Genomic DNA, 14,010 nt, shown 5'->3' on the forward strand with positions numbered 1-14,010 from the left:
TAGACAGACATGAGCCCTAGCCTCACCATTATTTGCTATGTGATGTTAAGCAATTTTCTCACCATATTTAATTTCCAATTTTCTCTTAGGAAAAGTCAACCAGTAATAAAAATTTCTTTTTCTTTTTCTTTTTCTTTCTTTCAACTTTCTTCTTTTGAATACTTTTTTTAGAGAGAGAGAGAGCACAGGAGTTGTTGGGGGGAAGGCAAAGGGAGAGAAAGAATTTTAAGCAGGCTCTACACCCAGTGAAGAACTCCACACAGGGCTCAATCTCTTAACTATGAGATCATGACCTGACCTGAAATCAAGAGTCAGAAACTCAACTGACTGAGCCATCTAGGTGTCCCAAATATATATATATATAATTTTTAACATTAATATTCAGTACTCCCTTTCCAAATCTTAACTACGCTTCTAAGTCAATGTAGAGAGGAAGAAAGGAAAGAAGGAATGGGAAGGAATTTTTGAATACATGTCTTCTGTGTTTTCTTTTTAAATGTGTGTGCCATCCATGGGGTACTGGGTGGTTCAATCAGTTAAGTCTCTAACTCTTAATTTGGGCTCAGGTCATGGTCTTGGGGTCATGAGGTCGAGCCCTGTGTCAGACTCTGCATTTAGCACAGAGTCTGCTTGTCCTCCTACTGTCCCCCTCACTCTGCTCCTCCCCCTACTTTTTTCTCTCTTCTCCCTCTCAAATACATACATACATTCATACATATATACATACATCCATACATAATGTATACACAAGTCTTTAAAAAAAGATGTGTGCTGTTCCACATAGCGACACAGAAATATGTGCCATTCTTCCTATCCACACAGAAAGTTGTCTGAGAAAAGTTATAAGCTATCAAAGATGATATAGATTGCATTAAAAATTACTTTTCCCATGGAAAATCATGTTACTACCCAGCACTCTGGAGGATAGTTTGCAAGGAGATCCTGAAGTGGCCAAAGGCAAGAAGCTGAGTCAACAATCTCATGAAAATTCTTCAATCTCTGAGTAAAAAGGCCTTTAGTGATCATTAAATTTCTTGTACACCATAAGACTGGATGACATTGAGGTTCCAAATTCTGTCAAAACAATGCCAGAGGAGTGCCTGGGTGGCTTAGCGGGTTAAAACCACTGCCTTCAGCCCAGGTCATGGTCCCAGGGTCCTGGGATCGAGCCCCGCATCAGACTCTCTGCTTAGTGCAGAGCCTGCTTCTCTCTCTCTCTCTCTCTGCCTGCCTCTCTGCCTACTTGTGTTCTCTGTCAAATAAATAAATAAATAAAATCTTAAAAAAAAAATGCCAGGATTTCCTGAAATCACTTGACTATGCTCATCCCATCAAGAAACTGTGTGGAAATAGAACAAATGCCAACTGAGGTTTGTCTTTTTTTTTTTTTTTTCAGCATAACAGTATTCATTATTTTTGCACCACTCCCAGTGCTCTATGCAATCTGTGCCGTCTCTAATACCCACCACTTGGTACCCCAACCTCCCACCCCCGGCCCCTTCAAAACCCTCAGATTGTTTTTCAGAGTCCATAGTCTCTCATGGTTCACCTCCCCTTCCAATTTACCCCAACTCCCTTCTCCTCTCTAACTCCCCTTGTCCTCCATGCTATTTGTTATGCTCCACAAATAAGTGAAACCATATGATAATTGACTCTCTATGCTTGACTTATTTCACTCAGCATAATCTCTTCCAGTCCCATCCATGTTGCTACAAAAGTTGGGTATTCATCCTTTCTGATGAAGGCATAATACTCCGTAGTGTATATGGACCACATCTTCCTTATCTATTTGTCTGTTGAAGGGCATCTTGGTTTCTTCCACAGTTTGGCGACTGTGGCCATTGTTGCTATAAACATTGGGGTACAGATGGCCCTTCTTTTAACTACATCTATATCTTTGAGGTAAATACCCAGTAGTGCAATTGCAGGATTCCCAACTGAGGTTTGTCTTAGTTTAAGCCCCCTCTGTCCTCATCTTAATATCAATCAGGGCACTGATTTAAACTCTGCTTATTTAAAGTTGTATCTTACAAAGGAAGGTTTCCAATGAATAATTCAGAAATGCTGGCTATATAAACCCAACTGATACAATGAAAATTTGAGGAGAGAAATTATTTTAATTGGATCAGTAATAGTTCAGGGGTGCCTGGGTGGTTCAGTGGGTTAAAGCCTCTGCCTTCGGCTCAGGTCATGATCCCAGAGTCCTTGGATCGAGCCCCACATCAGGCTCTCTACTCAGCAGGGAGCCTTCTTCCTCCTCTCTTTCTGCCTGCTTCTCTACCTACTTGTGATCTCTGTCAAATAAATAAAATCTTTTTTTTTAATAAAGAGATAGTTCACAATTAAAGTTCAGATCACTGGGAGCAAGACTTATTGTTTTCAGAGAGTGGAAGAGGGAACAGAGTGTGAAAAATGAGAAAGTGCATAGACAGCAGTGGCTTTATTTTCTACTTGAATTTTGTATATACATTTAATTATATTTTATATAAAAGATTATAAAATATAATTATATATATTATAAAAAATTTATCTATATAAATATATAGTATAAATATATATAAAAATATATACATGTAGGGCACCTGGGTGGCTAAGAGGGTTAAGCCACTGCCTTCAGCTCAGGTCATGATCTCAGGGTCCTGGGATCAAGTCCCGCATCAGCAGGGAGCCTGCTTCCTCCTCTCTCTCTGCCTGCCTCTCTGCCTACTTGTGAACTCTCTCTGTCAAATAAATAATAAATAAAATCTTAAAAAATATATATATATATACATGTATGTACATATATACATATAATTGTATTTTATATAAAATTATATAAAATTTAATTTTATACATATTATATAAAATTTTATATATAGAGAGAGAGATACCATTACCAAGATCTAATATCAGCAATAACTACATTCCTTTGCCAAACTTTACTTTGATGTCTTAATGTTACAGATATACTTAAAGGGGCATATGGGAAGATACCTCATTTATGCACTTATTCAACAGTTATTCACTGAACTCCTACATAAGGATGTTCTAGATTATTATGATACATAATGAACAAAAAAAAATTCCCTGCCTCAACTAGAGCATACAGTCCATGAGAGGAAACTGACAAAAAAAAAATAAAATAAGAAAATTAAATTATATCAGCATATCAGAAAGCAATAACTTTTCTTGAAACATAAAAAAATAAAATAAAATAAATAAGAGTAGATGGGGAAGTGAGGTCATAAAATCCAAGGTATGAGTTCCTCTTTCAGAACATAGTCATATGATGTACGATCTCCTGTACTGCTCAGTTTATGAGAATTCTTGATCTCTTCCACCCTTGAGTCCTGACTATTGTCTTCATTGATCACAGAGATCAATATCCTACACATAAGTTTCTTTTAACTTGAAATAGCTTAAGTTTGTTTCTAATCTCTCAGATGTTTTTTATCATTCCTCCACAAAGATTTACCAAAACATGGGATGAGTGGCAAGAGTTTTGATGGGTAATTTCTCTTCCTAATCTTTCACTGAATCTTACATATTAAGTAAACATAATCTCCAACACTTTTTAATTTACTATGAATACTGAATTACCAAATCAGAATTGGTAAGTGATCTAAGTGTGAAAATATTTTTCCTGGCACCATATTACTGGCTTTTTGTCTTTTTCTTTTTCTTTTTCTCTCTTTTTTTTTTTTCCCAATATATAAGCTCCTATTAAAGAGGACAAAACACACAAAGATTTTGTTTGGAATATCTGATTTTTATTCTTCACAATTTTTTGAACTTCAATGTTTCATTTGTCTCTACAAACCACCATTAGTCTGTTTCATATTTTCTTTATGGCATTTTTCATTTCCCTATTCCTGAAAGTATAAATCAAAGGATTGAGCAAAGGAGTTAGGATCGTGTAAAAGACAGTCACCATTGGTCAAAGGAGAAAACAGGTGCAGACCGTGCATACACAAATATGCAGAGGACAAAGAAGAAAACCACAATAGCGACATGAGATCCACAGGGGGAGAGAGCTTTCCACTACCCTTCATGGGTGCTCAGAGAGAGCAAGATGACAACATAGGAGACAAGCAACAAAGAGAGTATTATGATGCAGATAGACCCACTGTTAGCAACCACCAAAAGGCCAAAGATGTGTCAGTGCAGGCAAGCTCCAGTAATGGGTACAAATCACACATGAAGTGATCAATGGTATTGGGGCCATAGAAGGGCAGGTGGAGAGTAAAGAAAAATTTTGTCAGGGAATGCAGAAAACTCGCCATCCAGTCTATACCATCAGAATGCCACAGAGCCTATAGCTCATGATGGTTGTGTAGTGTAGGGGCTTACAGATGGCCACATTGTGATCATAAGCAATGGCTCTGAGGACAATCACCTCCAGCCCAGCAAAGAAGTGCTCAGCAAAGAGCTGGGTCAAGCAATCTCAATGGAGATGGCTTTCGTCTCATAGAGAGAGTCCACAATCATCTTGCGGGGCAATGACAGTGGAGAAGCAGGCATCCAGGAAGGACAGGAAAGCCAAGAAGTACGTGGGGGAGCTGAGGAGTACTGGGCTGTTGCTGATGGTTACGACAATTAGCCAGTTGCCCCTGACAGTTGCAATGTATCCACACAAAAATACAAGTACTGTTTTCTGAACTTAGGATTTTGTGAAAGCCCCAGGAGAACAAACTCAAGTTACAAAATTTTGGTTTTGCATGATTTCCAAGGGAAAGCTCAAAGCTGCCAGAAGGACCATGTAGAGGCTACAATTATGAGAAAGAAAAATGTGTTTCAGACCAGTGTAAAGTGATACAGTCGTCATTAAGAAGTTGGTGCATCTACATAAAAAATTATCTTCTGTGTTTCTAGCATCACTGTGAACACAAAATTCAAATTTGTTGAAGGTGGTAGTGGAAGCTCAGGAAGAACTGAGGAGGAGGAGGAGGATTCTAAGGAAAGGAGCATGACACTGGAGTTATCATGTCCACCCCTGAGCACAGAATAGGAGCAGAGTACATTTACATGCTATCCCTGCTAGAAGTTTGCCTGATCTGCAAACAGAAGAATAACATTCAGGTTAAGAAGCACTTGCAAATCATGGCTACTCTCAAATATTTCTTTAAACATCTGAAATGAACATAGCCTTTAAGGTGAGTTCATTCATTCCTTATAAAAGAGAAGATACATGGGAAAGCTCCATACAAACACAGAGCAAGTATCCATGTGTTGAGTTGCTTGGTTGTTGTTTTTGTTTATGTTTTCTTCATCATTTTAAAATAAGAACTGGAATTTAGAAAGGAAAAAAAAAAAAAAAAACCTATACCAGAGTGTTGGCATGTTTACTAAATTAAATAATACCAAAACAAAACAAACGAAAAATAGTTGTAGGCCTAGTGCCTAGGATACAGTCCATGTTAGGTCTTATCCTTATTGTACTGATATGAAACTCATGCATACAAAGATAAATTTGAGAATAGAAGTTAGATCTGGGATATTAATAGAGAAAATTTAGTTCTAATACCTAAGTCTTTCCCACTGTGTCAACAGAAAGGAACAAGCCTTTTCCTCTCCTTGCAAGAATGAAGAACAGGTTGGCCTTTCAACTCTCCACCCAGCTGTAGAGGTTTAAGCCTTCTGATTCCCTTGTTCATGTTTGGATGAGGCCTTTTGATGAAGAACACAGAATAAATGAATGTAGAATCAGAAGATAATGCCCAATTACTTAAAGATACAATCTATCAATGGCATTATTTTTAAGCACTGTCTACACACACAGTAAGCTTGAAATTTTAGATTATCATAAGGTAAAATATGTGGTTTTATTTTAAATCACGGGTTTTAAAAATATACTAATTCTAAAGTTGCAGTAAAACTGCTTTATTCATGCACTCATTTGCAAAATTCCTTTGCATTATTTCCAGACTGACAAACATGTTTGTGTTCCTTATAGTAGTAACTCCCGCACTAAAGGTTATTCTAAAGTGAAATAGGGTGGTATAAATTTTTTTTAAGATTTTATTTATTTATTTGACAGAGATAGATCACAAGTAGGCAGAGAGGCAAGCAGAGAGAGAGAGAGAGAGGGAAGCAGGCTCCCTGCTGAGCAGAGAGCCCGATGTGGGACTTGATCCCAGGACCCTGAGATCATGACCTGAGTTGAAGGCAGTGGCTTAACCCACTGAGCCACCCAGGTGCCCCAGGGTGGTATAACTTTTATAATGGAGGATGATGTCATGTAATTTATGATAGTGAAAATTTAGATATATCTAACGTGGTCAACAATAGGAGGATGCTTCTGCAATTCAGGCTATGACAGATTGATAGCACCTTATACTGACAGTGAAACACTAATTAATAGTGTGAGGACATGAACGATGAAGCATTTTTATAATGTGAAAAGAGAAAAACAACAAATGCATAATAACTCTGCCCATTTATACTGACATGTTATATAATCAAAATCAAGATGTGAACATACAAAAATAATAGACTTTTATTTTCAGTAAGTATCTAGAGAGAACTGTATGAAGTTTAAAATTAAAAATCAAGTTTACTTTATTTAAGATGATTTATTTATTCTCGAGAGAGATTATGAGCAGGAGGGGCAGAAGGAGAGGAAGAGAGAATCTGAAGCAAACTCCATGCTGAATGCAGAGTTGCAGAGCAACTGCAACAGGTTTGCAGAGCAGTCGGAAGCAGACTCTGCAGAATGCAGAGGCAGAGCACTATCTCAAGACACTAGATCAACCACCTGAGTTGAAAGCAACATTCAGATGCGTAAGCCAATGGATCACCCAGACACCCCTAAAAATCTTCAAATCCACAACACCATCATTTTCCATCAACTTAGCAGTTCAGAAAAAAAGGAGAGGGAGCTTGAAAATCATTTTATCAAGTGTCCAGTATAATTAATTTGTGTAGGTGGAACTCTCATGATAACATAACATAGCTTCTTAAACTAAAAGTGTTAAACTGTTATAAGCTTTTCACAAATAGATGTATCATGGCCCAAATTTTCCCGAAGATTCAAAGGTCTATTCTTCCTCAATAGCCATACTCTTCAATACACTGGAGGTGCACCAGAGATTGCTCAAGGACCTTCGTGGCTGTAAATGGAACTGTGAACCATCTCCAGGGCTGTGACCTGGGAAATTTTGCCTCCCTACTCTCCCCTTTGCCCACTATTTCCTTCCCACTCATTTTGGCACAAAACTAATTCTAGCATCAATCATTCTGAAAATAATAGAAATTCCCATTTGAACACTGAAGTAAATTTATAAAACTATATGAGAATCCCAAGAATTCTGACATTGGAACGTTTAATGTCTTCATTAATCTCTCCAACCCTTTCTTCATGTGCTTCTAGATGCCTATCTTTGTTTTACTCAACTTCCTTCTTTCCCTCAGCTTATCTTCTAGATCACTGATTCCCTTTCTGTTTCATTTACCCAGACTGTTAGAGTATCCAGTTTAGAATGCAACGCATTTTTTTTGTAAAAGATTTTGTTTATTTATTTCACAGAGGGAGATCACAAGTAGAAGGAGAGGCAGGCAGAGAGAGAGGGGGAAGCAGGCACCCTGCTGAGCAGAGTTCCTCCCAGGACCCTGAGATCATGACCTGAGCCAAAGGCAGAGGCTTAAACCACTAAGCCACCCCCGTGCCCCTAGACTGCAACTCATTCATAGCATTTTTTAATCTGACCTAATTGGATCTCATTTCTGCCCTTAGAGATTCTATTGTGACTAATACTTTATTCAAGCCTAGCTCTTGACTTTGATTGCTCTCCTGAATTATTTCTCTGACATCTTGCTTATACCCATATCTAATAGTTCTGTGGTAGAGGACATTAAAGAAAAAAGAAACAAGCAAAACTATATGAGGAATTAATAGTATAGTCACCATTGTATGTAATATTCTATAATCCTATTTCAGGCTGAATTTAAGATTTTATGCACTTATTAGTACATATTAGCCACATATGAATGTCTTTTAAAAAATTATTTATTTATTTGACAGACAGAGATCACAAGCAGGCAGAGAGGCAGGCAAAGAGAGAGAGGAGGAGGAAGCAGGCTCCCCGCAGAACAGAGAGCCCAATGTGGGGGTCAATCCCAGGAACCTGGGATCATGATACCTAGCTGAAGGGAGAAGCCTAACCCACTGAGCCCCCCCGGAGGCCCAAACAAATAAAAAATAGGATAACATGACTAGGACCTAAATAGGTATATGTGGCATTACATCAGCATTTGGATTTAACCTGAAGATGAAAAACTAAATAAGTTCTAATTTCATTAGCCTTGATGTATTAGGTACTCCTAACCCTCTAAAAAATGTTTGCATTCTAACAGCTACTATTTATTGATAACATATTATTGTGTCAAGTGCTGTCCTGTGAACACCACGTGGATTATTTTGTTTCTAAATCCTTTGAGACTTTTTATATATGATTTACATTAAAAATGAAGATTTAGGGTGAAAAAAAGTTATATAGCTGGCCCAGTGGTCCACGGCTAAGTGATAGACTAATGCTTGCATTAAACTTGGTAGCTGGACAACAACACCATTCTTTTAACTACTATCTCACACTTTAAAATACTCTGCAAATGCAAAAATGTGCATTATAAATCTCACCATTTGTCAGTCTCTTGAAAATTCTGGTGATGGCAATCTCCTATACTGCACAGAGAAAAGCCCCTTCAATGGCTACCCAACATGTGAAATGAGTCCCAAGTCTTACTTGTACATGTAAGAGGGAGAGGAAGAGTAACTCTGGCTGACAAGGTAGAGAATGTTCCCCACTACTTATCAATCTTCAGCATGGTCTCCAGGAAAAAAGTAAAGAAGCAAAAGTTTCCTTCTTGGGGCACCTGGGTAGCTCAATGGGTTAAAGCCTCTGCCTTTTGCTTGGGTCATGATCCAAGGGTCCTGGGATCCAGCCCCACATTTGGCTCTGTGCTCTGCAGGGAGCCTGCTTCCTCCTCCTCTCTCTCTCTGCCTGCCTCTCTGCCTACTTGTGATCTCTGTCAAATAAGTAAATAAAAATCTTTAAAACGAAAGAAAGAAAGAAAGAAAGAAAGAAAGAAAGGAAGGAAGGAAAGAAAGAAAGACCTGTAATGTGTTGGAAGTAGAGTAGCAACAGGTGCTTGTTAAGAATAATGAATAATGTGAAAAGATGTATGTCTAATCTGAAATCTACTTTTTATTCCTCAGTACTTAAGCTATATATGTCATCATTTTAAAACTAAAGGACACAATATTTAAAGATTAAAGGACTTTTTCTCTTTTCCATTTTTTTGTTAAAGGAGAAGGAATGGCAGGTCTGTATACTCTGAATCTAGGTAGCCCTGGGATTGAAGCTTGAGGGAAACTTAGACTTAGTTCATAATGTCCCTGGGGAGAGGGTGCATAACCAGGAGTCTGTTGTCCTACACACTCCTGTATCCTACCTATTTTTATATCTATTCACATCTGACATAAAGAAGCAATATTGAATTGATTCATCAGAAAAATGAACTTGCAGAAGCACTTTCACCCATGGTATTGAGGGACAGGTGTTATTCCCCTGTGGTGTTAAGGAACAAGTATTATTATCTTTTCACTAACAGTTTAGAGAGATTCCCTGAGCAGAAGAACCATCTGACCAGCACCACATTCCTAGAGAAGCTGATCCTCTAAACACATGACTCAACAGCAGGACTCCAGCAATTATTTCTGGAACTCTGGACCCTACTTCAAACCACACTTGACATCTTCTACTTTATTCCATGCCCTGTTTTCTCCATCACTAATTACTTGATTCTGTTAGCAGAAATGAGAGCTGTAACACTGAAATAATAGTGTGAAGGTGGGGGAGACAGATAATATAACAAACATGTTATTTGTGCAAATATTAGGTGAAGTTTCAAAAAACAGCTTTACAAGTCAAAAATGAGAGAGAACAGAGACAGATACACGCACAAAGAAATGTATGAAATGAGGGGAATTGGTCCAATTGGTCCAAATGTATGAAATGAGGGGAATTGATCCAATAAACCATTCTATCCTCAGATTTAAAATCTTGCCTTCATCATTTATTAATATACAAAATCTATACCAAGTTTCCAAAGATAGATGGCTTATCTCTGGGCCATTTCTTCCATTCGTTAAAGTTCTTTATTAACAGGCCTACAGAAAAATGTTTACAAAGCAGAGCTTTATGGTATGTTCTGGTTCATAGAAGATCCTGTCCCCTATCTCTACGTCCCTCACACTGGTTTTATTGCCAAGGATGTTCAAACATAGCTACACATACATACAAATTTAAGAATCAAGTTTATCAATTTTATTTTATTTTTTTAAGATTTTATTTATTTATTCAACAAAGAGAGAGATCACAAGTAGGCAGAGAGGAAGGCAAAGGGAGAGAGAGAGGAGGAGGCAGGCTCCCCACCAAGGAGAGAGCCTGACGCGGGGCTCGATCCCAGGACTCTGGGATCATGACCCGAGCCGAAGGCAGAGACTTTAACCTTCTGAGCCACCCACGCGCCCCAAGTTTATCAATTATAATGAAAATATACTTTGTCATTCTGGTGAAGGGGTGTTATTAATTCATTATAGAAAATGGTGTCTCAAAATCAGGGCCTTACTGGGCAGAGCTAGCAAATTTCCCAAAGGACCACTGCCTCGGTGAATATCCAGGGTGAGATAGAGTGAATTACTGCTGGAGTTCTAGAATTGCAGGGAAAGAGGAGGTACTTTTGTATTTGCTTATTGTCTGATTAGAACACAGAAAGATACTTCAGTCTTCCGACTGGGATTAATGATGGAGTCCATAAGATAAGAAATGAGGAAAGACTACTCAAACTTGGGACACAGATGTCACTGGTGACCTTGAAATGAGCATTTTCAGTGTTAGGTACTGAAGTATCCCTGGAAAATGTTTAAAGAGAATAGAAAGAATTGGGTAACAGGCATCAAAGAACCTCTTAGGTTTTGCTACAAAGAGGAGGAAATGAAATGGAGTAGTATGTGACAAAGGAAATAAGACCAAGGGAAGATTTCATTTTAAAAATAAAAGAAATGACAGACTGCTTCTTTGCTGAAGCAAATGATCCATCAGTAAGGGAAATATAGGTGAAATAAGAGATGCCTTTATGTAAGTGAAATGGAGGTGAGGCTCAGAACACAGATTGTAAAGAGATTGGTTGCCTTTGGATAGGAGCAAGGTTATGTGTTTACTGGAGATGGTAAGAAGGTGTTATATATTTGAACAGATGCTGATAGATTGATAGTCATGGATCTGTGGAAATGTTCTTCTGATGACTTAATTTTTCTCAGTGAAATAGGAAGCAAGTTCATTTAATGTTTCTCCATTAACTTCATGCTGGCAATATCTTTTTAAGAAGATATCTTCTCCAAACTATGACACCCTTTTACTCTATTTTGCTATGCAATTTTATCATGAATGGTACTGAAATGTTCAGTTCTAATAGAGAGAGAATCATATGATTTATAAGCTAACATTATTAACAGCAAGTTCCTATAAAGGGGAGTAAGATCAAAACTTGTTTCAGATGTTACTGTTAAAAAGTCAATCTGAGGGGTTTGAAGAGGCGAGGGGTGGGAGTTTGGGGGAACCAGGTGATGAGTATTAGAGAGGGCACAGTTTGCATGGAGCACTGGGTGTGGTGCAAAAACAATGAATACTGTTATGCTGAAAATAAATAAATAAATAGATAAATTTTTTTAAAAAAGAAGAAGAAGATGAAGAAGAAGTCAGGCACTGGGGGGTTCCTGGGTGGCTCAGTGGGTTAAAGCCTCCGCCTTCGGCTCAGGTCATGACTCCAGGGTCCAGAGATTGAGCCCCACATTGGGCTCTCTGCTCCCCAGGGAACCTGATTCCTCCTCTCTCTCTCTCTCTGTCTCTGCCTGCCTCTCTGTCTAATTGTGATATCTATCTATCTATCTATCTATCTATCTCTCTGTCAAATAAATAATTAAAAATCTTTAAAAAATTGTTAAAAAAATAAAAAAAAAAAGAATACAGACACTGAACTCTGAAGTAATATGATTAACAAGAAAGCTATTTAATGTGAATGAACTTGTAAGAGTTAAGAGAAGAAATTTGCATTCAAACTGACAGGTAAAATTTCAACACAAATGTTAAAAACAGCTCTTACCTATGTAATAGAAGATGGAGCTTTTTGATCTACTTTTGACACTAGAAAAATTCACAAACAGAGTACAAACATTTGAGGCTAGGAATATCATTAAGATCCTTCCAGTTCTGTAATTCTAAAATTAAAACAGAAACATTATATTCCTAAATTTTTTACTCACAACCAGTTATTTATGCTGCCATGGGCTTTTTCTTCTCTTTTGACATGAGGCAAAATGAAAACAAGTAAAATGAATCCAGGAATGAAGAGGCAGAGAATAACAAAGGGGAATGCCCAGGGAAAAGCATCAGGAGAGACTTGTTTAAAGAGATGTGGAAACTTTACCGTAAGAAGGTTAAAAAAAAAAAAATGAGATGGAGCCAGCCAAGCAATAACTCTGGGAGAGAGAAGTTCAGCAGCAAGCAGACCAAGAACAAACAAAAGCCCTGAACCAGGACTGGAATTATTGAAAACCAGACTTGAATTAATTAAAAAAAAAAAAAAGGAAGAGGAAAAAGGGTTCCCAGAGTCTTGTAAAAACAAGGTTGGAGTAAATGTACTAGAGAATTAAGAAATAACTTGATTATAGTATCTTAATCTGAATGGCACACATAAAAGATGCCATTGGCTCTAGGGTACCCAATGATTTGGAATGAATGAGACTTGAAGGAACTCATTGTCCTTGTAGGAAAAATCTTTCCTTAGCATGTAAGCCAATGACATCCAGGGTCACTCATTTCACCAGTTTCCTCATGGCATTTTTTACCTAAGCATTCCTCAGGGTGTAGATCAATGGATTTAATATGGGCACAACAGTGGTAAAGGATACAGCTATTGCCTTGTCTATGGGGTAAGTGGCCACAGGCTGTACATATAGGAAAATGCATGGCACAAAGAACAAGATGACCACAGTGAGGTGGGAGCCACAGGTGGAGAGGGCTTTGCGCCGCCCTTCAGAGCTGCAAGACCTCAGGGAGCAGAGGATGACCACATAGGAAGTGATGAGGATAAGGAAGATGGTCACACACATCACCCCACTATTGAGGATGACTAAGAGAACCATGGTGTACGTGTCCATGAGGGCCAGTTTCAACAAGGGAAACAAATCACACATAAAGTGATCAATAACATTGGGGCCACAGAAGGGTATCTGATACATGAAGAGAAGCTGTATTGCTGCGTGGAAAACTCCCCCCAGCCCGGTCCCTCCCAGCAGCAGACAGCACACTCGAGAGGTCATGATGGTCATGTAGTGCAGGGGCTTACAGATGGCCACATAGCGGTCATAGGCCATCACGATGAGAAGGATGATCCCCACACCACCAGAGAAATGCTCTGCAAAGAGCTGAGTCAGGCAGCTTTCTAATGAGATGGTAGTGGTCTTGGAGAGAGAGTCCACAATCATCTTCGGGGCAATGACAGAAGAGTAGGTGGCATCCATGAGGGACAAGCAAGTAAGGAAGAAATACATAGGTGATCTCAGACTCTGACTTGTGATCACAGTTACCACAATGAGTAGGTTTTCCAACACTGTGGACATATACATGGTTAGAAACACAGCAGAGAGTATTTTCTGCAGCTCCGGGTTCTCTGTAATGCCCAAAAGAATGAATTCAGTCACATTGTTTGGATTCTTCATTTACTATGGGCTGATATAAGCACACCACTCTGAGATAGAAAATCTACAAAAGAATATTGTTTTTAATTAGTAATCACTAAGTGTGTTGGACAAGTTTTACACTGTGTCTCAGACCCTCTTGACCTGCTTTTTTCTCCAGCCACTAATATGGCCACCACCTGCTAACAGTATAATCTCATAACAGCTCCATCTTAATTGATCCCAAATGATACAGGGAAATTACTGCTCCAGTAGTAAAGTTCTCCTGGCTC

The 14,010-nt window shown here is 38.5% G+C and overlaps 1 protein-coding gene and 1 pseudogene across 1 annotated transcript; both read right to left on the reverse strand.

Moving 5' to 3' along the window:
- Positions 1 to 3,814: 3,814 nt before the first annotated feature.
- LOC132008318 (olfactory receptor 4C15-like) lies at positions 3,815 to 7,182 on the reverse strand (annotated as a pseudogene).
- A 5,704-nt stretch (positions 7,183 to 12,886) lies between these two features.
- Positions 12,887 to 13,759, reverse strand: LOC132008305 (olfactory receptor 4C6-like). The gene has a single exon (XM_059386847.1). The coding sequence runs from the start codon at positions 13,757 to 13,759 to the stop codon at positions 12,887 to 12,889; it is 873 nt and encodes a 290-aa protein (XP_059242830.1).
- Between the last annotated feature and the right edge of the window lie 251 nt (positions 13,760 to 14,010).

This window comes from Mustela nigripes, unplaced genomic scaffold (assembly GCF_022355385.1).
Source record: "Mustela nigripes isolate SB6536 unplaced genomic scaffold, MUSNIG.SB6536 HiC_scaffold_77, whole genome shotgun sequence".
NCBI classification, from domain to species: Eukaryota; Metazoa; Chordata; class Mammalia; order Carnivora; family Mustelidae; genus Mustela; species Mustela nigripes.

What these genes read in the sequence shown, in the direction of transcription:
- LOC132008305 (XM_059386847.1), bottom strand. Translation starts at nt 13,759, where the DNA reads ATGAAGAATCCAAACAATGTGACTGAATTCATTCTTTTGGGCATTACA.